The sequence below is a fragment of the Copidosoma floridanum genome, unplaced genomic scaffold (assembly GCF_036245765.1).
Source record: "Copidosoma floridanum isolate Cflo_tuat_1 unplaced genomic scaffold, Cflo_Japanese_pri ptg000019l, whole genome shotgun sequence".
Lineage (NCBI taxonomy): Eukaryota > Metazoa > Arthropoda > Insecta > Hymenoptera > Encyrtidae > Copidosoma > Copidosoma floridanum.
The window spans coordinates 12933594-12959950 of record NW_028321896.1 but is presented as its reverse complement, the minus strand read 5'-3'; the positions used below and the strand labels follow the sequence as shown (position 1 = coordinate 12959950).

The 26357-nt window shown below is 36.9% G+C and overlaps 2 protein-coding genes across 7 annotated transcripts in view; both read left to right on the top strand.

The window, feature by feature from the left end:
• Positions 1-2917, top strand: part of Phlpp (PH domain leucine-rich repeat protein phosphatase) — a 43277-nt gene extending 40360 nt beyond the window's left edge. The window contains exons 17-20 of the mRNA XM_089592572.1: positions 582-917; positions 948-1135; positions 1600-2027; positions 2577-2917. Of these exons, the coding sequence (XP_089448698.1) occupies positions 582-917; positions 948-1135; positions 1600-2027; positions 2577-2917 (1293 nt within the window). The remainder of the gene's footprint in view (positions 1-581; positions 918-947; positions 1136-1599; positions 2028-2576) is intronic.
• An 11664-nt stretch (positions 2918-14581) lies between these two features.
• Positions 14582-25708, top strand: LOC106644678 (glycerophosphocholine phosphodiesterase GPCPD1). 6 transcript variants are annotated; one of them, XM_014360323.2, is made up of 14 exons: positions 14582-15481; positions 17274-17363; positions 17709-17920; positions 17998-18167; positions 18242-18420; positions 18489-18623; positions 18708-18818; positions 21464-21614; positions 21696-21849; positions 21923-22148; positions 22697-22774; positions 23947-24102; positions 24194-24621; positions 24715-25708. In XM_014360323.2, the coding sequence occupies exons 2-14, from the start codon at positions 17325-17327 to the stop codon at positions 25127-25129; spliced, it is 2454 nt and encodes an 817-aa protein (XP_014215809.2). In that variant the 5' UTR covers positions 14582-15481; positions 17274-17324; the 3' UTR covers positions 25130-25708. The 6 variants fall into 6 exon arrangements, with proteins under 6 accessions (XP_014215809.2, XP_014215825.2, XP_014215793.2 ...); XM_014360339.2 differs by having other exon boundaries at positions 14582-15534; positions 17289-17363; XM_014360307.2 differs by having other exon boundaries at positions 14582-15534.
• Positions 25709-26357: the final 649 nt, after the last annotated feature.

Genomic DNA, 26357 nt, shown 5'->3' with positions numbered 1-26357 from the left:
GTTTTCTCCCCGCTTTTCCCCCAAATTTATGTGCATTTAAAACGTTCTCGGTATATGGCCAACGCCAAAAATATCGCGGAGGAAAATTTTTATTCACAATCCTTCATAATCCACCGCTATACGTCTTAATTTGTCGTAAAAAAAAAAAAAAAAAATGAGGTCGAAAGTTTCCGCGTTTTTGAAACAAGGGAGTTGTCTGCCTTTTTTTTTTTCTTCTCGCGTATATGGGTAATAATATAGCCGTCCCCAGCCCCTTTTGAACAACTTGCTATTGGAAAACGTGCCCCGAATCTCGAAGCAAAAGTGACCGAGCACGTGAAAATTGTGGAATTCCTTCGCCTCGGACAAACATCGGCCGCACAACAGAGGGGGGGGGGGTAGAAAAGAGAAAAAAAAGCCACCTAGTCATTCCGTTCTCGCGTGCTAAGTAAATTATAGCCTGACCGGTTGCACATATGTGGAGCGCGATCGATACTGTACCGGAAATACACTAGTTTTTTTTTTCTAAAATAAAAGGGAAAAAAGTATAGTTGTTATTCTCAAGGACGATAGCATCTATAACGATCTATGCACTCCCGTAGGTGGTCCTCGAGGAGGACGACGAGTTTGTGATAATCGGCAATCGTCGGCTGTGGGAGGTGCTCAGTATCCAGGAAGCGGTACGCCAGGCCCGCGCGGAAGCGAACCCCGTGCTCGCGGCCAAGCGTCTCCAGGACCTCGGCCAAGCCTACGGCGCCGAGGACAACCTCAGCGTGATAGTGTTGCGCCTGTCGATGGCCAACGCGAGCTACAACAACAACAATAGCCCATCGTCGTCGTCGTTGGCTCCCGAGCCCCTCAACCGGCTACTGATGCGCGAGCTCCGCCAGGCCGTGCACTCGAAGAGCACGAAGGAACACCTTAAGCAGCAGGCCCTCGTGTCGGTCGAGGTCGAGCACCACCAGCAGCCACAGCCGACCCAACAGTTGGGCTGCACGTGTCCGTGCTGCACGCCCCGGCTGTCGGCCAATCACGAGGCACCCGTCCCGTGCTGCTGTCACGCAGCTGCCGCCATGCAGGCCGAGGCCGGACTGGCCGCCTGTGCTAACAACGGCTTTTATCTCAACGGTGTGCTGAGGAACGTCGTCAGCGCGAGGTAGGAGTCTACGTTTTTTCTCCAACCCCTGCCCCCCTCACCCAAAGGGTCCCTCATCGAGGATGGTGTCGTTTATAATTCAGCTGACCTACTGTCGAGTTTGCATCCTCTTGGAGGACCCAAAGAGCAAGTGATTCCGTGATGTTGACACCGTGTAATTTACAATTTCTATATACCTTGGAGCTTGTGTACTCTCGTATATACCCCCCACTCGGCAAGCATAGGACGCTCCTTTGTCGGCTACAATTATTTTTTATATTTTTTTTTTTTTTTTTTTTCATTTCTTCCAAGTCGCACGCAAATTAAGTTTTCTGCCGACCGACGAGAAGCCAAATGTTTATTTTCAATCGACGTGCTGCACACATACCTCAAAGTTTAGCGAAAATGGGCACTACTTTGCCCCAACTCGCTACTCGATAGAAAAAAAAAAAAAAATAAAATTGACAAGATCCAAGTTCGAAAAGTTTGGGCGACACTTGCAGATCGAGCGCAAAGTCGAGCAAAAGCAGCCAGGGCCTTTCGAAGGACGCGTCGAGCGTGGGCAGCAACCCGCACCAGCGGGAGGACCGCAGCTCCCCGAGCGGCCAGTCGGACCAGACGACGAGCGACGTGGGTCTGTTCGAGCCGCGCTCGCGCCGACGGACCTCCGGCCGGACCGGCGGGCGCTTCTGCTCGGGGAGCGCGAGCGCCGGTAAGATTCGCCAGCTGCAGGGCTCGGCTGGTGCGGGGAGCGTCGCCGGGTCCGAGCGCTCCCCGCCCCCTAGCGACGAACAACTGCGCTGCTGGGAGTACATGCTCGAGCAAAACACCCAGCTGCTCTTCGACAAAGAACTGGACACCCTCACGAGCGCGCCCAGCAGCACCAGCAGGAGCACCGCCCTGCGACGAGGTGGTAAAGGAGTTTTTGCTCTTGTACAGGGGGGAAAACAAAACAAAAACATTCTGGTTTGGGGACATGACTTGCATAACTTATACATCGACAACCAAGCAGTCAGGAATATACATATAGCGAGTCCGAATATTATCGTAATCATCGTGTATATGCACGCGATAAGGCTTTTAGCACGTGGATGCTCAATATTATTGACGCGATGATAATGGAAGTTTTAATAAATATTCGATCAAGCGTGTACATTAAGCTTCGTTACTATTTCACATTTAAAAGCTTTTTCCGAATCTCCCTCTTGTTAATTCGTGACGCGATATCGCGTAGAAACTTTGATCGGGATTTCTTTTCGTGGCTGTAATTGGAGAGATTACAAAGTGCTCGAGAGAAATTCGATCGCTCACCGTGCAAACGAAATACACGACTCCGACGAGCATTTGCTTTTGATTTTGCATGCACCGATGGGTAATGTGTCGATATTCCCCGTGACGTGCTTATCTCATCCTTTGATTTTTGTTTTTTTTTTTTTGTTTAACATCCTAAATTTACAAACAGGGCAGTCGAGGTCGACGCCGCAGCTGGGCTCGAGCACGGGCGTGCCCTTCCTGTCTCGGCGATTTGGCAGCGCTCGATCGTTCGAGACCACATCCGGAGCGGGTTATCAGCAGCCCCTGGTGCAGCCGGTGCCGGTCATCCGCTCGGCTTTCGGAGGCAGCGCTCGGAGATTATTGAACGGCGGGCCGAACGCCGCGTACTTTGGAAGTTTGCAGAGGCTCATGCCCTACAATCTCGAGTACGACTTTGCCGTTATTCAGGAGCGCGGGGCCCTCGACTCCCTCGAGCAGGATGCCTCGAGGATGCAGCAGTACTGGGGCGTCGCTACTACGGAGTTGTGATTTTTCTTCTTGTTCTCTTATGTGAAAAAGACTCGATCAATTTTTCAAGTGTACATGATATAAGGATCCTTTTTTTTTCGTTATACTTATCCATAGTGTATATAGCTTTTTTTTTTTTTTTTTCTTATACTTTGTCCTGTTAAGTGAAATGACGAGTGGTACTTTGAGCTGTCGTTATTGGATAATATTTGGTCTTGTCGAGAGGCTACTATTGTAAAACGATAGCTCGCAACAGCATCGATTGCGCGACGAACGTTTATCAATAACAGATCGAACTGGTCGCTCGTTTGCGTGAAAATGTTGCGTTGTTTGAAAAATGTTTTTTTCCACTACTCTTACAATTTTATTCTATGCTTTTCAAACGTCCGGATTTCTCTATTTTCCGTATGTATTGTATGTTTGTGTTTAACAATACCCATTCTTTATACATGTATGTTTATCATGTAATAATATTGTGCTTAAAACGTTGATCCATCTGATCTTTCAATATGTGTCTTAACCAGCTGTGAATCGATTGATAATGTATAGACTAGTGTACAAATAATTTTAATTAAAAGAAGAAATAGCATATTTCCTAGTAGCCAACGACATTTTTTATAAATACTTGAAAAATATTTTTTACTTGTTGGCAAAAAATAAAAACACTTCCAAAGAAACTTTACCAATGGCATTCCAAGTAGTTGTGTATACGTAATAGGTAAAACAAAACGTATATAAAATAATAAGTGAGTTGAATGAAACAAGGGTATTTCGATAAAAGCTATCTATCGTTACCATTATTGTCATTATTATTCCAACGAACGGTTGTCTAAAAATAAAACCTTTCATTTTAAATCACTGATATTAATTTATTGCGATCCCGTAATCGATCGTATACAACGTACCGTCGGTGAGACGAACAAGTATATGTATGTATGAAATATACGATGCAAGCGACGACGGGACTATTTTCCAACGCGCAAATTTATTATTGTAGTCTCACTCCTTCTCAATTGTTATTTCCCATATCCATATAATCGTTAAAAACAGCTATTGCACGTGATCGTTTTTTATTTAATAATCTCTGTCTGGTCACGTTCTCGATAAAAATCAGTTTATACACGCGATGCACGTGAGACAATGCACTCGTCGAGCCTCGGTCATCGGTCATTATCACCCAAGAGACGTTGTAATGCTCCGCACTTTTTTTTTCATTATCTCTTCGTTTCACGTGTACGTGTGTGTATAACCCGAGCACTTGGCGATTTTCGGCAGCGATAATTTTTCGGCCTCGCACCAGCGCGTGTATATAAATCGCACTGCGCGCCACTGTACAATCAAATTATGTCACTGATTTGTGCTCATTGCACAAGCGCTCACACACGAATTAGCCTTTTGTGTATACGATCCACGCGCACACGTGCACAAGCATGGTGTGCATTTATATACGCGAGCAACGGAGAGCGCGGGGGGAAATAAAGTATCGCGCATAACATGTTTTCACGGAGATTACGCGCTGTGAATCATCATTACTTTGACCAATAACCCGATAAATTTGCCTAACGATGCATATTTGTGATTTCGTTGGTGTACCGAAAAAAAAGTTATAATCGTTAACCGGATACTGCACATTCGTCATTGCAGCTGAAAATTTCTTTGCGTCCGAAAAAAAAAACAGGTATAATTACACGACTTCTTGTGAATTAAACCCAACAGCAAAAATGCAAAACTCAAAACGGGAATCGTTTCTTTGCCCTCGGAATCAGAGTAGGTACTACAATTTTCCTCCCCCTTTGCTTGAAAATCAGCAAGAGCTTATTTTTAACGAGAGTACAAACGTAATTAAAATTTTTTAATCCAAACAGAGAAATTTTTTCCTTCGAGCTTGAAGCGCTCGTCATTAACATATTTGTATGATATTATACATTGCTTGTTTCAGTAGGAGTAAGAAAAAAAAAAAAAAAAAAAACACGTAAAAGTGAAGTTATGGTAAAGTAATGTGTAATATCCGCGATTGCACGGGCGCCCCCCGCTCGCGCACGACGAGCCGAGTAATTATAGTTGAAAAGTGAAAAGCTTAACTTTTCCGCGAGTCCGTCAAGAGCGGGAGAAAGAATACAAGAGGGACAAAGGCTTGGGAAGAATTCGAGCGCACCAATCGGCCTTTCTCTCCTCCCTTCCTTGCCCCCCCCCTTTTTTTCTATTGGAAAAATCTCGGTATACTTTTCGACCCTCACTTGTCCCCCCCCCTTTTTCCTTCATCTCGTTCCTCCACTCGTCAAAGAACAAGTTGATTTATTAAGAAATCCCGAGAACTCCAAAGTTCGAAAACCTGCTCCATTGTGTCCGTCCTCGTTCGCGGGGGTACTCGCTTCAACAGGTCCTGCGCTCGCGCCAAGAAAGAAACGAGAAATCCAACGACGGCAGAACTTTCTCGCCACTTTGTCCGCGGTTCGCGTGGCTTTTTGACGGATAATCAAGCGAATCATCGCGTGTTCTCCCCGCCCCTTTGTTTCGCTCTCGGTTTGGATGCAGCGCGCGCGTGATCGCAACGGAGTAAAAGCTCCACAGCGAATCGCGAAAAAAAAAAAAAAAAAAATTCAATATCGCCGATGAACAAACAAAGCGGTGTGCCTTACGTAATCGCGCGTGTGCTCTCCTGGATATTGGTTGATCGAGCGATAAAACGGAGCCGATGAAAATATACATGACGAAAGATTCATCGATGATGAAGTGCGGTCGAGCGGACAAAAAGGAAGAGAGGAAAATATAAGAGCGAGCCCGCTTCGACGAGTATATTATATATAGCCATTTGGTATTGAGCATCCATTAACGATTACAACTGGAGGCTCGTCGATGACAACTCGAGAGTATTTTCTCTGTATTATTATCATCCAGCCCAGCTCTTTGAGCTCGTGCACACCGATGGCCAGAGAAAAAGAGGGATGATCCTTTGACCACGCGCACTCCATACCCGCGAGACTACATTCGTGTCTATCTATTATATTGTATCCTCGTGTGTAATTAACATAAGTCAAAGGCACGCTTGTTATTGCGATGGTTCGGAGGGACTCCCGGTTTGTCGTTCTGCATCTATGCAGCACTGACAGCACATCTCGCATTACGAAATCCGTGATACACTAAAATTACAATAACGTATATATTTTATTCGTATTTTGTAATATAAATTATAGCTATACAATGTAAATAAGTACATACCGTCAAAATAAAGCGCAATAACCACCCAGCGAATGTAAACACTTGAAAATATTATTGCAACCATCCTACGTTTCGCAGTTTAATCTCGCTCCATTGAATTTGACATCAAACGACGCAGCAGCACAAACGATGGCAAAACTGTTTGACGTCTTAAACAAAAACAAAAATAAGAGAAAAAAAAAAAAAAAAAAATACATACTACGTACATCTAGCCGTCAGCTCGGTGCATTCAGAGAGCGAAATATGGTATATCAGTAGATCTGATGAACTATATATACGTATTTACTCGTGTGAACGTCACGCGATAAAGCGCATCCACAACTGCCTGCAGCTTCCGTTTTGAGTTTAAAGCTAGTTAAATACGTAGATAGATAGTCCTTGCCTGTGCGCAATACAACACTCCACCCTTGGTACGATTTATTTATTATACGCCAATGCACGGTATATCTACGTCGATTGTGTGATTTTCTGTTGGATTTAAAAATAAATAATAACAAAAATAACAACGTGACAGATGAAATCTGCATGCAAGCATCATAGTTTTTGCATGACATACGAAGTCAGCTTGGATTTTCTCCTTCGACAAAATCGCCGATAAATATTTAATACCTATATGATTACTTGGCAAAGTGGGGTGAGCTTGTACAATACATATATATGTATATGTACACATATATGGATCAATAGTACGCAAGCACAGCATTTGGATACATTTCTGGGGTTTACTATGTACGAGTTATCACAATGCGACTATCATATATAATTTGGTATTACAGGTAACAAGGTTTACATTGCAAAATAGAACAGAGCAATTTGGCACTTGACTCTAACATCCTTTCCGCAGTGTGACAATAATTTGAGAAAAAAATGATGAAAAATCTTGTACAACTGGTGAAATGATTTTGTTAGCGAATCGATGTGTGTTATTGTACAAAAAACTTACGAGCGCTTATAATACTAAATTCTCGCAACATTATCGGGCACACGTGTGGGGTCGTATCACTATTATATTTATACACTTGGTGTACCACTCGTATGCGATTTAAGGTGTCCCCGGCCAGTTATAGCTATTACATAGTACGAGAAACGCGTGTGAATAACGTATACCTTGCATCGTTGCGTAACTCAACGACTCCTCGCTCTCGACGCGAGCTTTGATTATGACGTATGTGTGTACCTACTTGTTTTCTATACATGCATACACAAAGGTGTTATCAATTTCGCGTGCAACGCGTTAGTTCGAAAGCAAAGCAGGGAGAGAGAGATATTGGGCAATTGAAGCGGGCATTTTTTGTTCTCACCTGTACGACTGGGTGCTAAAGCTGTTTCGCTCTCGAGTCACTCGACACGTGGGCTTGGGTAATCATATGATTTATGTACAGTACTGGTCTTCCATATCACTGTCATCTATACCTTTCTTGTTTTTCATGGGTTTTTCTTCGATGTATCTGTTACCATATAAATTATACTCGTATATATGATCGTTATTTTTATAAACTATACGCACGTGAACCCACGAAATAATACAAAATAAAAAATAAACATTTTTTTTTTTTTTTTTAAATTACATGGGAAACAGAGGAAACGGGAATTATATAACGATGAGTACCTACACTTGTACCTATATTTATAAGGCAGCTCCAAATCAACTGAATTTCATAACAAATGTATTACTAAACCCAGTGAAAGCTCGTGCGTGTAAGAATAAAAATGGAACATCCGATATGCGTACAAACTTACATGTACAATAAAACCGGCGAGCGGTGTATAGGCATTACCATACTTTTCCGTGAGAATAAAAATATACACACGTAGGTATATACCTGTTGTGCGTTATTGTCGTGCTGCAGAATCACACGGTGAGTTTTCGCAAGCTCGACAATTCAGTTGGAAAAAAGAGGAAGTATATAATTTCAAAACTATCCGTAATCAACACACGTTTGGTACGTATATGTATATTATACCAAAGCATAAGTATAAGTTTGCCGATCGCGAGCGAGCGAAAAGTTCTCGCCTATACGCTTTCCGCTCTCTTTCTCCCGTCTCGGCTGGCACGTGCGCGCAAGCGTCCAAAGCCCTACTCAACTCAATTATTACACATATGCATACACATATACATCGAAGGAAGGGGCGCTCGTAGTTTTCTTTTTTTGTTTCCATTGCAAAAAGCGCGCGCGATTATATACCGATCACGTAAGAGCTGGCACATGTCGCGTTCGATCCGCGAAAAACGTGATACGAACGGCCGATCGATACAAAGTCCTCTCCCGCAAAGCAATCATTTATGCTCCCTGAGACGTATATATTTTCACGAGGTGTGCGGAGTGATAACAAGAAGGGGGGGGAAAAAACAACAACGAGAAACTAGGCGCTTACACGCGACTACCGTATTGAGTAAATTACCGAAGCAACTGTAACGGCAACAAGAAGCTATACGTTCCGTAAACATACTAGGGAGCAGTGGGTATATACTCGAATACGTACAAGCTGTGGCGCGCGCGTTATGAGCTTCCATAATTCTCGCGCCAACGACGCTTCGACGTCTCGGATGCGAGTATAGCGTGAGTACATTATACCTATACATGTAGCTTGTGTGAGCTTTATTAAATCACACTCGCGCGAAAGGGACGGGGTACGGGAGAGAGGCGTCCTTGAAGCAAATTTATTGCTTACGCGGCTGTGTGTTGTTACTCTGTACCGTCTACGGAGCTTTCGAATCTTCGGACGGGATCGTGTGATGCGTGAGCTTTTGTTTTTCTACTTATCTTGGGACTGGATTTTTTTTTTTTTTTTTTTTTCTTTTTTTTTCAACGAACGATCAATGGCCTACCTTTTGTTTTCAATCGAGTTCACTTGGATACCCATTGTAAATTATAACCTGGAGCTCGATGAATCGCTGGTTTTTTAAACTACGCTGATGTGCAAGTTAGAATTTTTTTTTTTTTTTTCAAAAAGCTAAACTTTAAAGAAAAGCTCTGGTGATAATGAGTGAGAGATGAAAATTAAGTTCACGGTCCATTGTTTAGTTTCTCCTTCGAGGGTATTGTTTTTATTGTCGATGGTGTTGATGTTATCATTTACAATATTGGCTCAAAAGAGCTTGCAGTAACGTTTTAGGATTAGTTTTATCATTATTACTTCAGGTAGCAAGTACAGCTCTCAAAATTTCCATTTAGTTTAAACGAATATCCACACACATGTATATATACTGCAATTATGTACTTCAAATTTATTCTTTATTCTATTTTTTTTTTTTTCTTTATTAATTAAAAAAAAAAATTCGATCGGCGCGCATTGTTGAACTTTCAAGCACACGATGATCATGCAATACCGATTCTTAATTTTTTTTTTCCACTTTACCCCAACGCTCGAGCACCTACATGCCGTATGAAACCTGCATATACTTATGTATAAAAAAACGAAGCGAATAAAAAATGTTCTCAATATCCCAGTAATTAAAATCCATTTATTCATCGCCGTGGTATCGTGTAACAATATCTGCAATAAATGAGGCATATTAAGTGCGCACAGCCCCTTTTAACTCTTTCCCTCGCGTTACGTGTATTATGCCTGAATATTTTCATGTATGTACGTTAAAATCCGTCAGCCGTATTTTCTTTTTCCCTCTGATATGCTGCATGTTCGATAAAATCGGTAAAATCGATTTCTCGTCTCACGCGCGTTAATGTCAATACACACGCGTATTGTATGCATGCGGATATACATAATGTATAATATACATGCATGAGTATTTTATGTAGGTATAAATGTATGTGTGGGTGTGTTCACAGCAAAGGCAAAAAACTGGCGTCGAGGTGACATGCGATACCATACGTACAGCAAATATATATACATGTAGTTGTACCTATATGCATCACGAGCAAAACGAGAGGAGGTGATGTATGTACGAATATGCGCGAATCTCGCCCGTCGATATACCGCCACCCGATGAAATTCTCCGCTAAAACATGCACGTATTATAAACACACGCAGGTATCACTGAGCGACCCAATTCTTTGAATCAAAGAAAATTTCTTTACCCTCATTCCGTTAAATATTTTCTTATGAGTAAAAAAATATAAGTTAATTGAAAATAATATTTTATTAAATGCTAAGTTCGAAGCGTCAAACTTTTGCTACATCATCTATGCCACTGCGTATAAGTTATTATTTTTGTAAATGTTGTTTTTCATGCTTCGCGGGCTCTTTGCGAGCTAAATTTGGCCAAATTATTGTTTCCGGACTATTTGAAAGTATAGCTTATGCTATTTAGAAAAAGCGAAAATAAAAATAATTTCGCTTCATTGTGTAAACAGTTACTCTGAGAAACGAGCTGTTATTTTTTTTTTTTACTATTATTATTTTCTATTCCAGTTGAAATTGAAATAACGAGCCGTCAATTTGTTTGGCTCGCGCGACTTTTGGGAGGTCACTTTTGTGAACTGTAGGAAATTTTAAACGATCACTGCGAGGCGGTAAATAAAAATATACACATTTGTACATAGTTATATAATATGGTTCATTCACGCGAATATTGGTATTATATATTTTGTAGAGAAATTTTTTTTTTTTATTTGTAGTTCGCAAGCAGACTATAGTTTTAAAAAATTTGTGGAAACTTTTTCCTCGACATCGATTGATCATTAACTTTGTGTGTAATGTTTCTTCAACATATTTTACAAGCGTCTACTCAATTATAGTTTTTGTTAGTTTGCTTCTACTCTTTTTTGCGTTTCGAACAAAATGTAACACTCACGATCAAGTTTTTCGCTGATATTGGCTTGAAAATTAAATTCGGACCATTGATTTAAACTTATGAATTAAACCATGCATGAAAAATTACATTAGAAATGTTTACCTGGGGCAGAATGAACATTTTTTTTTTTTTTTTTTTTTTCACAAACAAGAAACCAAAGTATGACTCCGCGTTTAAAAATAAAATACAACAGAAATTTACTTGCTTTAAATTTATTGTAATTATTACACAAACTGCATGACTTTCTGAGGGCCTACGCGTATAGTAGAAAAAACATCATCTAAATTTCGAGCCACTCTACAGCAAATATAAAGTACACGTACACGTTAATCGTTTTTTACCTATACTCCTTAATTATTACCAATATCAACATCTTAATATCTGTAACAATAAATAGCTAAGAAAAGTATGCACATCGTTTATATTATTACGCACCGTTACATGAACTATCTTTCTTAGAGTAGACAAATTTTCGTATACGTATTGTAAAAGATAAAACTTTTACGTTACAAGTGCTCGCATAGTTTCCTGGGCCCGTTTACACGCAACTAGAAGCCACATGTAAGAATATCTCTTTTCTGCTCATAACTATATTGTTTTTTTAATTATACGAATAGGTAGTATGAAATAAATGTCATTTGCTTGTGTGTGCATATATATGTGAGTCATCGTCAAAAAAACGATGATTTTTCTCTCTCAAATGTATAGTATAGGTGAATGTAAGGAACAAATTAAATGTGGGCGCACAAAGGAATTTTACGCGAATGGCACAAATGAAGCAGTCGCGCGAGAAAAGCTAAAATAAACACCACGGAAGATTCGTCGCGTACAAAGAGCTGCCCCCCTCTCGAAAATACACGGATGTATAAACATGACCAAGAAATACAGAGAGTGAGAGGACTAGATACCTAGGACTTTATGAGTGGACTTTTGTTTATTTATGGCACTTTGTCAAAATGAAAAAATCTGTAATTCGCGCCAACTACCAAAGTGTACGTATACATATATAATCATACCATTGGAATGCATGACGTAAGGTCCACGTATGTACGCACATAAACAATAAAAATATATGTAAAAAACATGAGGTGCGAATAAAAAATTTGTTGAAAGAAATGGACAATGTCTACGCCGATCATGTATATTACAAGGTGGAGGTCACGGTCAAGTGCTAACATATATTTATAAGCGTGCACTACGTCACGCATTAAACTCTTTCTGCTCTCGTCTCCTATATTATTTACTATGTACCTCTACAACTATATTGTGAATAATAAAATACACGTTCAGGCTTTGGTACTTACCTCTACGTGGTCATTGCTCGTTGACTTTATCTTGAATACACGTAACGATCTTATTTCACATAACGTATACCTACATAGGTATATCAAATCTGTATCGTATTGTAATATACTATGTAACCCATTGTATGATTTTATTGATTGGCGTGTCAATTTAAATCTCGTCAAGAAAAAAAAAGAAGAAAAATCAAGGGAAGTGAAGAAAGCGGGGATAGGTTGAAAATTTCTCTTTTTTTTTGTTTTCACCAAAATACTGCCAATTAAATATTGATCTAGCGATGGGTTTTTCAAAAAAATACTACCAAATCGTAATCGTGTACATTTGATGATTATTATATCGAAGACCACGTCATTGGAAAAAGCATATTATTATTTCGTCACATATGGGATAAGTTTCGAAAACACGATAAGGAGTATACGTGTGTATAGATTATATTCACAAAAAAGATTCATAGAAGTTGAATCACGCAAGGGTTATTTCGTTTACGTAGTGACTGTTTCCGACTGATTAGCTGATGAATGAATATTTATTAGTATTTTTTAAATTATGGTACGTATAACAACTGAGCACTTTGTTGTAAATAAGAGTGGTTGGTTAGTGTGCCGATAAAATGAATGTATCATAAATTAAACTGCAAATGGAATCGTGGGATGGTTGTAATTCGTAACGACTGAAACATTTTTTTTCAAAATACGGCCGACTTTGGCGCGTAACCGTGACAGAAATACTTAAATGTTAATTTACAAAATAATATATTGATAAAACTTCCGGTAAACATGAAATTACCCTTGCGGCGTTGACACGCATCACCTCATACGACTATGAAGCAAAAACTGAATACATAATACTAACAGTCATCAATATTAAAACAAACATGTTTTTTTTTCACATTTTCAGTATTTACATAAACTTAAGTTTATAAAACTTCAAGTGTAAACTCTATCATTAAAAAGAAATGCATAGTACTTGAAAGTATTTAAATTTTGTTTTGATAAGCGTTTACACGATACTCGCATTATATGTTTTTATGATGTAAGTCTGTATATTTTTAGTATTAAATAAGTAAAAATTATTGAAAAACATTTTTTGAGTCAAACGATGTAAAAAAGTTATATAGTTATAATGAAAATACCACAAAGCAAATGTATATGTCATTTGTAATGTACGCGCTGGGACAATAATCAAGATCAAGTACACTGTACACGTATGTAAAGCCATTTCAAATGATGAGCTTACCCATGGCTCTAGGAGTAATAACATTATTAAGCTGCAATTGAAAAAATTACTTCGACTTGCGTAAATACACATATACATACCGATATTTTTGCGATATCGATTGAGTTCCTGGAGCCGCTGGTGTATAATCATAAGCGCACATTCATATGCGGAGCGTAGATATGGAGTACAATATATTATATTATGTATGTAACGAGACCTCTGAATGAACAAAATATAATTAAACGTAAACAGGCGATGGCATAGTATGATAGGTAGGTATACTTATATATATATAGGTACGAACCATTATCAGCTTTGTAATTTATCCACAAGTGTTGGAAAGCTAATTCATTAACTTTTGTAATTATTTAAAGTTCTTTTAATTTTTTACCAGGGATTAATACATGTAGGTAAAATACACCTCCTTACGATCAGAACACATTAGTATTTTGGGTAAAAATGATATATATTACTAATACACGTATAATTTTTTTTATTTGAAGGATTTTAAATTTTTTTGTGAAAATAGTATCAACTTTTTTAAAATTATAATTATTATTCATTTAATGATAAAAAAAAGGTATTTTTCAACTTTTTCTGTGTGAAAGTTTGACCCACATCTTGAGATGAGTTTGCTAAAAAAAAGCTCATTTTGTACAATGTTATTGAAATTAGGAAATATTAAATTTCCCACCTACTCAAGCCCTCAAGGTTTAAAGTTTATTATTATTATATTTCAAGGCACTTGCAATTTTTTTAAACTCAAATGGAACTCTGACTTATACACTTACCCACCTGGTTTACTCATCACCACAAGAATAGTCATAACAAACTGTTGCCAGGCGAACAAGTTTGTTACATGAATCCGCTTAGTGTTGGTCATTGTACATAAACCAAAATATTAACGTGATATTATTAATGCTTATTTAATTGACAATGACAATTCGAACGTATAACAGATCAGCGTTTTCACACGTATACACACAGTGATGGGGGAATAGTAATATTAGTAATACATGATGCACTGGATGCACACACCATAAGAGAGAGAGAGAGAGAGAGAACTGAGAGACCAGAGAGAGACTGAGAGAGAGACTCGAGAGAGGCGTAGTGCGCAAGCGCCAATTTGAGCAGACGGGCAGACGGTCTCACGGTCGTGATATATATGACACATATGACACAAGATGTGACAGACGACAGTTGAGGAAGACGAAGTCACATTAAGTGATATATTATTATTCTCACATAGTTTTCTCGTCGACGTACACATTTTTATAAAATACTACAAAAATAACGGAGGATAACGGCTGCACACATCACTGCACAGTGCAGCTTGCTTCTCGTTAGAATTTAACTTAAGTACCGCAATCGTACATTTCGTAGGATATACAGTTCGCCGGCCATATTAAAATCAGTAAGTTAATTTCCTTCGCAAATTCGCAACTCTCTCGGGAGGGAGAAAAGTGAGTGTAAATTTGTGCTAGTCGGCTCGCTCGCTTTTCGCGCCCGTTATACTTGTAAGAGTGTCTATATAGGTATACCTGTTCGTTCCGTTTGTGCGAAGCGAAACTGTGCGGATTGTTGCGGAAGACGAAGAAGAAGGTTGTTCAGTTGTTGTGTCGTCGTCGTCAGTGAATTACTGCTGTAGTCACAGTTAAGATATAGCTCTGGAGACTCAACGCACCTCGAGACGAGACAAGAAAAAATATTCAACGTCATTGTTTGACTTATACCAAGAGACCTGAGTAGTGCAAACTCAGCGAGTAAAGAGTGGCGGTGAGGAGAGGTGCGCAGACTTTGAGAAGAGAAAGCTAGAGAAAGAGCTCTGAGAGCCAGCGACGATGATGAGGTTGAGGCTAGCGATTAACGAGGACGCGCCGCCGAAGCTCGTTCGTCTACCTGTCAAATAGCACTCGCTTACCCCCGAGCTCCTCCACGAGGCCCGATAACGATCTTAGGGTGCCCCAGAGAGCCGCCAACAACTTCGGCTTTATCAACAACAACATCATCAGGAGGAGAAAGAGGGAGGACAGCGTCTTCGTCGTAGTCGCAGAGTTACAGCTGCTACAGGACAAGCCTTGCGTAACCAGGTATAGGAGTTACCGCCGCCAAGGGGGTGATTTGATCCATAAGTACTAAACACGTGAGTTTGTCAACTGTTCATCTTTCCCCCATCTTGCATGCCAATAATTGCTTACCCACATATATTGGAGCATAACATAAAGTATTACAAGTATCGAATGCTACCATTGCAACCGTACCTACCAATATAGTCTTATGATTTTCATGCTTACTAGGTATAAGTAGTTTACTCAGCAAAAGTCGTGATTCGCGAATCTGTTTGAGAAAATGATGATGCAAGCCATTGCGCAGAACTGTCCTTCATTGATACCTACACGCCGTGTTTATGATTTTATGCTGTTGTAGTTGTCTGTACTGCTCAGATGTGGTGTAGAATAACATAGATAGATGTGTTATTTACATTCACTGAGTGAATCTAAAAAATTAACTTATTTCTCGCACTTTTTTTATTGATGTTTACGTAGTTTATGTCGTCTGATTCTAAATCATAATCGGTTTCAAGACTTGCTTACACTCTTTCTCTAGTCACGACACTTTTCCTAGTACTTGTACATTCATTCTATATCATATTTTGATCATTTTTTTTCTTTATCATTTATTATAGTAGAATTTTTATTTGTAATTAAAGATACACTGTTGTAATAAAATTCAGAAATAAAGCTCTTAAAAACAGATCTGACTCCAAAAAAATGTGCATTATTGCGCATCTTCCTTCCGTATTTTTAAGCTCAACAAACTAATCAAGTTCCCGACTTCGAGCTCAAACATTTGAATAAACAAATTAATGAGTAAAATAATAAAAGAACCAAAGATGTTCAACTAATCACGTGAAAAGAGTAGACTGAGTAGAGCAGACAGTAAACACTCCATGTACTTCATCTGACCTCTTGTCTCTCTCGCTTCAACACATTATTTCTCGCCTCGGTTTTAACCTTCCCCTCGTGATGATTAAACATCTTAATATATACACATATCGAATGTATAAAATTATCGCGGCGTAGAAGCTGCTCGTAACATTTAAGATGCTACCCCCGAAAAAAAATGTCCAAATTTGCTAGTATTTTTGTTACATGCATGCAGCAGTAGATCAAAATAGGCAATCACTACTAGTGATACAAGCTTCGAAATTTAATTTGAATGCCGCTGTGTCGTGTTCGATAAAATTTTTTTCTTTTTTTAAAATTAATTCGTATAGAAATATTGTTAAATATGGATGCAGACGTTGAAAGTGACGACAATGGTAGTAGTATAGTAGCAGCAACGACATATGTTTATTTAACTCGAATATATATTATAAACAGCTCTTTTGTTCGGTAACAATCGATAAAAGACAAGCCGAGACACTCAAGCCAGACTGAAAAATAAAATCAGAACCCAAGTCTGGTTGATTGTCTGCATATCTGAGACTCGGTGTCAGCTGCTGCATACGTATTTGGTTTGGTTGCGTCATTTGTTAATATTTTTCTCTCCCATTCCATTCCCCTCTGCAATACTGCCATGATTCATGCGCGCATGCACTTGATATTATACAATCTTTGTTTGTCATGCTGTTTAGTTGATGAATTTGAAACGCAACAATTTTATTATCGGAGAGAAAGAAAATTATGCTATTGCATTGACACTGATTAAACAGTGTGTTTTGTAGCACAGAAAGTGATACTTACCCAAATCCATATTGTGTATACCTAGTGTCTGATGCATGTAGATTGTTGCGCTATATGTATACACGTGCTAATGTGTGTTAAAGACGTTTTATAAATAATTTTTTAGAAGTTACATTAAACAGATATTAACCAACAGTTAATTGGCTAGCAGCTGTTCCATCTTTAAAAGATTCACAAAGTCAACAAAATGAGGGCCTCTAAGAGAGATTGGATGTTCAGAGTGCAGGTATGACAAGTATCATTTATTCATTTTTTTTTTTTTCATTGTTTTAAAAACAATCAATAAAGACAGGTGCTTGCTGTACATGGCGTGCAGTAAAATTTTATACAACTAAACAAACATTTTCTATTATAATAAATAGTATTTTTTTATATTTGGTGCTGTATTTGATTTGATTTAATTTGTTTTTTTTTTTTTTTTTTTTTTTTTTTTTTTTTTTTTTTTTTTTTTTTTTTTGTAAAACCAGCCTGCTTTTTAACTATTTTTATTGATTATTTTAAATATTCAATAACGAAGCACATATTTCCCTTGCATATTTTTAATTTATGATAAATCATGAATCATTAATAGGTATCTCGTCTGGAAAAAAATGCAGTTGTGTTTGTGGTAGGCAACTTGCCTGAACTCGGTGCCTGGAACCACAATCAGGCTATCCCGTTAACATGTGAAAGCAATGGTAACGAGTCGCCTCAGCATCATGATAACAGCTCGGATTACACGGAGTTCTATGCCAATCTTAATAATGGATCCGAAGGAGTAGATAGTGCCGCTGAATCTCACGAGTAAATAAGATTATTTCGAGAAGCATAAAATTTCAGACAAGAATAAATTTATTATTTTCTTTGTATTGACATTTCAGCGAAGGTAGAATCTATTCACAAAAGGTGGCATTGCCCGCCGATGCAGATGTAGAGTATCGTTTCTTCATTGCTGTAGTTTGTGAATCTAATTGCATCAAAACTTTAGCCAAAACTCTAATAATAAGGCAATGGGAAACTCACATGACACCTAGGCTTATTAAAAAAATCAGTATGTGAATATATGACTACAGAATTTATTTTGAAGCATGTCCTTGTATTAATACGTAATTTAAATAATTTTAGCACCAAGTAACTGCATTAAAGATTCTATACCTGATCCTGAAAAATTTGGTTATTTCAATGGGTATTTTAAAACCGAAAGAGGATGGCTTACAGATGAGACAGTTATTCAGTTTAAAATTTTCAATAATCCCATAAAATTGTGGAAAAATAGGCTGCAGAATAAAAAAGTTCAAATTAAGGTTGACTACAGTTTCTGTTTTTTATTGATTATCTTAACAAAATTTATATAAATGAATTTTTATTCCAGATGACTCCAGTAAATTTAGTTAGGCATAGTTCATTAGAGTTGCAACAGTTTGGAGGAGAATGTATAGATGATAGTCTTTCTATGGACACACAGGATATTGTGGATCAACCAGCATTCAGTATTACAGAAATAGCGGTAAGTTCCGACTTCTTGTGTAGTTGAGCCTATTTAACCATAGTTTAAGTAGATGTTTTAAAAGTATTCCATTTTTTTTTAAAGGTCATGAACGACGAAGAGGCCCTTTTCAAATTTCAAGATCAATTTGGCCGAGCTTACAGCGATGATGAATTTGTCATTTTCAACGTAGCTGTTCAATATCCTGAAACTGTTGTAAGTAGAGTAACGTTTGAAATTCGAAAAAATCATTTGGTGTATGGTGAATTAACAAGCGATTTATCTCAGAATGTTGTTTGTTTCTCCCATTTTCTAAATCAAATTGAAAAGTCTTTTTAGAGTTTATATTTTACTTTATTTTCATCTAAATGATTCACGTTTTTTTATTGAATTAGTACAACTAAGCAAACAACAATCAGGACCAGTGTGTTAGGAAAGAAACAGTATACGCTTAAAAGCGCACGCATTGACTATATCATATCATGTGAGTTTTCAGTAGACCACGAGTAGGCTGGCCACGTCTTCTTAAGAACAAAACAAAAAAACTAACTAAATGATTTTTTCTATTCAACTTCGTTAAAAATGATTAAACTTGTCCAGCAGCTTGTTGCCTCAGAGTGGAGATCAGCTAATATGATGCCTGCTGCCAAGTATAATGGCCAGTTGGAGACATGAAAGCTAAGAGAGCCTTTGAATTAAAAAAAAAAAAAAATCAAGAACATGATCTCAGACGTACTTGATGCTAAACATTGATTTGTGTCACATCACATGGAGATATAATGGATTTGATTGAAAGTGCCCTGTTTGCTCCTATCCCTCTGTGTCTAGGCTCTCGTAAACTATCAGTTTTAAACCATTTTTAGTGAAAAGAGTAAGGAGAAAATTCTTTTACGAAATGCCTCGTATTGGCATGAAAAAAAGATTGTTTGGAGAGAAAGAGAGAGAAAGAGAAAACGTGGGTCTTAAAACAACATAAAAATTTTGCTTTTTTAGTTACGGTTTAAGAATTAAAATCGAGATCAGTAGCTCATGTTTACAAGGGTCCTAGACCTCCAGTTTATCCCTAAGTGGGCAAGGCTGTGTGAATGGAGGGAAAACCGTGTATTTTTCAATCATTCATTTTAAGTCGGTGAATTGACAAGTATGCTAGTGCACATATTTTTTTTATTAATATTCATTTCAGATCAGACTGCGTTTGAAAATGATAAATAAGATTACGACAATTATTTGATCAAAACTTTTAATGCATTACCATATTTGACTATCAGTTTGGGGATTTAAAATAAATCATTAAAAAATGCAATTCTCGCACTGCTCACACAGTTTGCTACGCTTGAATAAAAAAGAAAAAAAGTACTAAGAAAATGTTACAAATATCAACGCTGTCACATCTCGTATACATCTGTGTGCGTCGAAAATGGTGAGATTCCCATCAGTCCTTTCTATATCCTATACTTAGTGTTTATGGCTATTATTTTCTAGCTCTAATCGACCAGTGAACTGCACGTGCAGACCGTCTCGCTGCCCGGTCGGTCAATGCCAGAAATTATGCACATATGTACATAAAATAAATGCATATACAAAATTCGAATATATTGAAATTAAACAAAATAAAAAATTTCTTAAAAAGTACGAAAAAGTAAAAATTAACGTTTAATAATTGGCAGGTGTTGCGGGTGCCGCTTCACAAGCAAGCGCAAGTGAACAGCATTTGGCATTTTAATTGGTTCTGATTGGATCATTGTATAGAGACAAAGTGTGACGATGTCTGCGACGCTCATGCATCTTTATATAATTTTTTTTTTCTCTCTTTTTAATCATTTTCACCCATTGATCTTATTTTTAACACGTCATTTATGCTATGAGTTTATGTAGGAACGTCACAGCTTGTCTCTAAGCCTTTTATAAGCTGAGCCGATCGAAAATACGATATAGTTGGTAGAGTCTTGAGCTTTTTTGAAGCTGTCTATATTGTTGTCAACATAAAGTGGCAGACCCTATTTATAGACTTTCAATTAAGTCTCATTATCTCTTTCTCTCTTTCTCTCTCTCTTTCTCGAACTTCTATAGTTTTTGTTATTACTAAAACTAAGTTTGTAATATAGTGCTCTGATGTATCAGTTTTATCTTTTCTCTTCTCCTATTCTTGATTAGCATTTAAATACTGTTTGAGGCCTCAGTCAATTTACGAATTGTGTTCTTGTATACCTTGAATTAATGATGTTGGAACTATACTAACAATGATTGCTATCTTTCAGCTTTTATTTATAAATAAAAATGTGGAACTCAACGACCTTATACCATACTTATTAAATTTTTGCGATACCAAAATGCTGGACTCTGCCAATATTTATATCTTTGTCTGGCGAATGCTTTTGTTAATTTTAACTCTTAGCTACCAATATTAAATTTTTAAAGTATTCAATCATACATGAAATGTTTTTTTTTCTCATGTTCAAATTTTATCATAAACTGCATAAAATATTTAATTGTCATACACTAACTTGAAACAAAGGTTCAAGTAGACTGGTTGTTGTTGAAGACGTGCAGTTTAAAAGTATTCTCGCTAAAAATATTAATTTTTATAAACTTTTCTTTATTACAACAAGAATAAATAAAGTGAGTGGAGTTGCTACTACGTTGTATTATTGTTATTATATACATATATATTGATTTTTTAATACTTTTTCATTATGATTCCATGAGATAAAGTTCATGGTTTATTAGTTTGGTAGTTAAGAGTTGAAGAAGCCAATTTCATTAGTAGAAATTACATTCTATACAATACTTAAACTACTTGCTCATGTTAATGTATTTACAATGTATGTAACTGTATTTATTTCATAAAATATTCTTTTCAGGCATACTTAGTGGACTACTACGTCCAATTAAGATCATTTGATGGTGAGCCGCCTGCTCACATTGGCTTCAGTTATATTTTGCCTAGCACTTTGCAGGCCAGTGTTGGGCTTCTGACAGTGCCCATTACTAGCACTAAGCATAGACCTATAGGTAAATTATCAAACTATCTTGTAACTATAATCAAAGAAATTTCATTAAATAATCTTTATTAATGGCCAATCTTTATTATAGGACAATTAACTGTAGAATATGTAACTATTAAGCCTATTCCTGACTTTCCCTGGGATATGAGGATTTCTTATGCAAGACACTGGGAGGCAAGGTGGTCTGGATTAGATGTCGGTCATCGAGGACTTGGAACTTCGTTTAAACATGAAATGAAAAAGTAATGTGCTGTATAAATAAAAAATTTCCTATGTCAACTCTAAGTATTGATGAATTTCTTTGTTGTTCCATAGTTGTGCTAATGTTCGAGAAAACACAATCGCATCATTGAAGACTGCTTCTTACCACGGTGCCGACATGGTTGAGTTTGATGTACAACTTTCCAAGGACTTGATTCCCGTTATCTACCACGATTTTTATGTATCGATTTCGTTGAAACGCAAAAAGCAAATAGAGGCTATGGATATGCTGGAAATACCCGTGAAGGATCTAACCTTGCAGCAGTTACATTTACTAAAGGTATTTATATTTTATTATTATAAAAAAAAAAAAAAAATTACATTAGTAAAATGATTATAGCAAATTCTCATTGAAAGTTGTAGTTTTTTACTATTTACAGAAGAAGTGCAATTATGAAATATTAAAATTACTATTGAAAAATTAATTAAGCTATTAATCTAATCAATGACTTATAAATTTAAGTGCTACTACATAAATTTTCTATCTTTATCCAAAATGATTACAGTTTTTAAGTATAATTTGTACTAAAATACTTAGAAATACCATGACATAGAGTTACAAGTCAATATGATCTGATACTCTGATTCTACACCAGTCTTGTATCTCAAGATTTTTGGTACCCATGACCCTCCAACTGTGGATAAAAAACTTGGTCCCTTTACTGTGTCTTTCTTTTTTCTCTCACAAAACTCAATATTATTTTCGTTTCAAAACCTTGAGAGTATCGAGAAAAACACAAAGTACTCACCTCATACATGGATGGTGCAAACTCAAATTGTCCACGAAGTCTGTCTTTCGGAATAGATCTTAATTTCAATATTTAACAGGATTATAATTATCCCGGGGACTCCTTGGGTCAGGTATTGTATTACCTTGATACATCCCAACAGGGGGTTAACGAACTGGTGAGCTTTCATACCACTTGCGCGATCTCATGCAAAACCCATTGCACGTATCAAGATTTTATAATCTAATTTCTAATTTATCGCATTTCACATGCTGCACGCATTAATATAAATTCATATTTTCGTTTGGATTTATGTCAGGGGAATGGTCACCTTTTTTCCGTACCTTTATAAATGCGTCCATTGTATATTTTTTTTTAATAATGCCTTTTATTTTTTTAACGAAAAACAATGCACATGTGAAACTTCCTTGTACAGTTATTCCGATACTAGATACTGTACTTGTATTTATTTAGTATTATAAATTCTTTCAGTCTATCGCCATCGTGACTAACTTTTCCATTAATTATTCATACTCAAGTGTGAGTAGAATAGTTTTGCGGTAAAAATGCCAGATCCATCATGTTTCTGCACTTGTGAAATTGATTTTGAATTTGTTATTGTACCTATTACTGGTGCACATAAATTATTTCTTCACAGTTTTTATGAGTGCTTCAGTATTAATAATTTAAATTTACCTTGAAACTGAAAGAGTTAAAATTAACAGTAATCATTTTTGAAAATTCAGTGGCCACCTAGTACTTCAAATTTTAGAAATTTTTTCATCTCTGAATTAACAATCAAAATCGACTTGTAGCTTCCGCAAATAAATATCTTCGTTTCATCTCGTTTTTCTCCAATTTCCTCTTTCAGCCCCTTTACCTTCACAAACTTCTTGTCATACAGCAAACCATCTTAGTTTTACAAAAATACATGATAATGCCAATGTATCAGCAAAATTTAGAACCATTCGAAAGTTATATCGCCTTTACCTTTTTATAACAGCTTTGCCCAAAAATCCACAAGAATAGCCGCAATATCGTTTCCTATTTCTTTCTTTTACCTTTTTTCACGAACACGTCATGATGCAGCATGTGTCGAAAAAAAATTTATTTAAAAAAATGAATAAAACAATTTCGGTCAATTTTCCAGTCTTGAGTTTTTCTGTTATTTTCTGCGTGCTTTACAAAACACTTTAAAAATAAAAGATTGCGTGCAATCAAAATACAAAATGAATTGTATGCGCAAAGTCTCAATAAACCTTTTGGCTTTTTTATATTTTTAATTTTATCTCTGATTTTTTTGTTGGTACACATCACACGCATATACTTGAATAAATTGTCCGTTCGTAGGTCTATCATTTGGAAGAAGCCAGAGAAAAAACCGCAAAGTTTTTTGACGAAGATCTAGAAGACCATCAACCTTTTCCCACACTTCAAACGGTACTTGAAGAATTAGAACAACATGTTGGCTGCAATATCGAGATAAAGTGGACCATGCAACTAAAGGTATTGTATTATTTATTATTATCGAAATTTTATTAGTCTGATACATAAATTAACATCTTAATTAATATAAATTATCAACACCCCAATGTAGGACGGCACGTTTGAACTTAATCACCCTTTCGACCTTAATTTGTACTTGGACATCATACTTAAAGTCGTGCTGGAGCATGGTGGTGATCGCAAAATCGTCTTCTCATCGTTCAACCCAGATATTTGTGCTATGATCCGCTTGAAACAAAACAAATATCCTGTCGTATTTTTAACGCAAGGTGTGACCGTTAAGTATCCAACGTATCACGATCCGAGGTGTCAGACAATACCAATGGCTATGAGACATGCGCTTGCCGCTGACCTTCTCGGGATAAATGTGCACACGGAGGACATACTTCGCGATCCGAGTCAGGTAAAGTTGGTCAAGGACCGAGGGCTTATTATATTCTGCTGGGGTGACGACAACAATGACAAGGATACAATCCAGCATCTCAAAAAGCTCGGCCTACACGCCGTCATTTACGATAAGTGAGTTAAATTTAATTAAATAAACATGAACGTGAATTTTATCCCTTTTCGAACTTCTGCAACGACATTAAATTGAATCCTTGTCTATTTCAGAATCGATGAGTACAATGCAAAAGAGGTCAAAGAGAGCATATTCCTGGTAGATGCTCGCGAAAATCAAAAGGCTCTCATAGCCCTGGCCCATTGCAACCAGGCCTTATCGCCTTTAGCAGTAGGAAACACCACCAGCTCACTGTCGGTGCCACCATCGCCGTTTGCTAACTCCACTACAGTGGGTGGTGGCAGCGAGAGCGATGACAGTGGTAGCGCAAGCAGCGTCAATATAACGAATAGCAACTGTGATATAGCGCAACAAGATGAGGATATCCGTGATCTTACTAAGGATTTTAGCGTGTGCGCACCCACCTTTGGACATCCGCCCAAAGTGAAGATTCTTCCGGATGTAGTATGTATCAACCCACCGCCAGAGCTGCGGGTCGAGGATGAGACGGCGAAAGACAGCTTCTGATGTTTTTCAAACAGAGTTCAAAATTATGCTCCTAAAGATTAAGATTATATTTAGAAGCGTGGGAAGGTTTTTATGTACTTTCTGCCTTTTTTTTCTTTGCTTTGTTATTTCTTAAGAGAAAAAAAGTTTTTTATACATAAAAAAGAATATTTCAATGAAATTTCGCATACCCTCAATTGTAACGTGTGTTTTATCATGTAGGCAAGAGTGAGTTATTGAAAAGTTTTTATAAAACGTGTAATGAGCGATAATTTTTACAATGTGAATTTATACAAGTGTCAGTGTTTTAAAAGGTTAGAATTGAAGCCGTTGAAGAGCAAGGGTTGATAATTTTACAATTAACATATTTTGTATAACTCACTCCTGTATCGACTGGCACGAACGATCTGTAAGGCGAAATGATAGTGAAAACAATTTTTTTTTTTTTAATCTGCAACTCTGCTCACTTTTTATGTGTGATTTTTGCTAATCATAGAACTATACAAAACTAAAAGCAAGATTTTTTTGTAACATAAGACAGCACACTATTAAAAAATCAAGTATACAAATGTCTTAAATTATGTCTAACATTAAGAAGAAGATTTCTTATTTAAATTTGTCACTTTATTTTCCTTAGACTCACAATGTTGAACCATCAAACACATCTGTAGCACTAAAGTATTTATTATAAACTTTGATAAAAGTAACATAATTATGATGCATTAGTTGCATTTCCAAAAATGTATTACACCTATGTAATATCACATTTATTAATTTGACATTAAAGTAATTGTAGAATGGTTTTTTTTTTCAACAGTTAAAAGAAATGAGTACATTTATTTTTCAAATTAGGGTAAACATTTTGTATTCCAACTTTCTTCCTATTATTTTTTCAATAGTTGTATTTTAAGGATAACAAATAGTTAATTTTATTTTACTCATAATCATAAATATCTGAAGGTTTTAATCTGACAAAGCTAAAATTCTTTGGGCAATCATTAATACTCTAAATACATACCTATTTGATTTGTTTTAAAAGTTAAATTGAAACAATTTCAAATTATGATAACTATTAGAGTGAACTGAAAAAATATTTTCAAATAATAGTCAGATTCAAGGGGTTGATAAAGAAATTAAGAAGTGATTGGTTGACGAATTAAATAATTATTTGGTACTTTTTCTTCAAGTATAGTAACTAAGATGTGTTAGATGCTGTACATTTAAAAATTGTTCAAGTTCATTCCAAGCA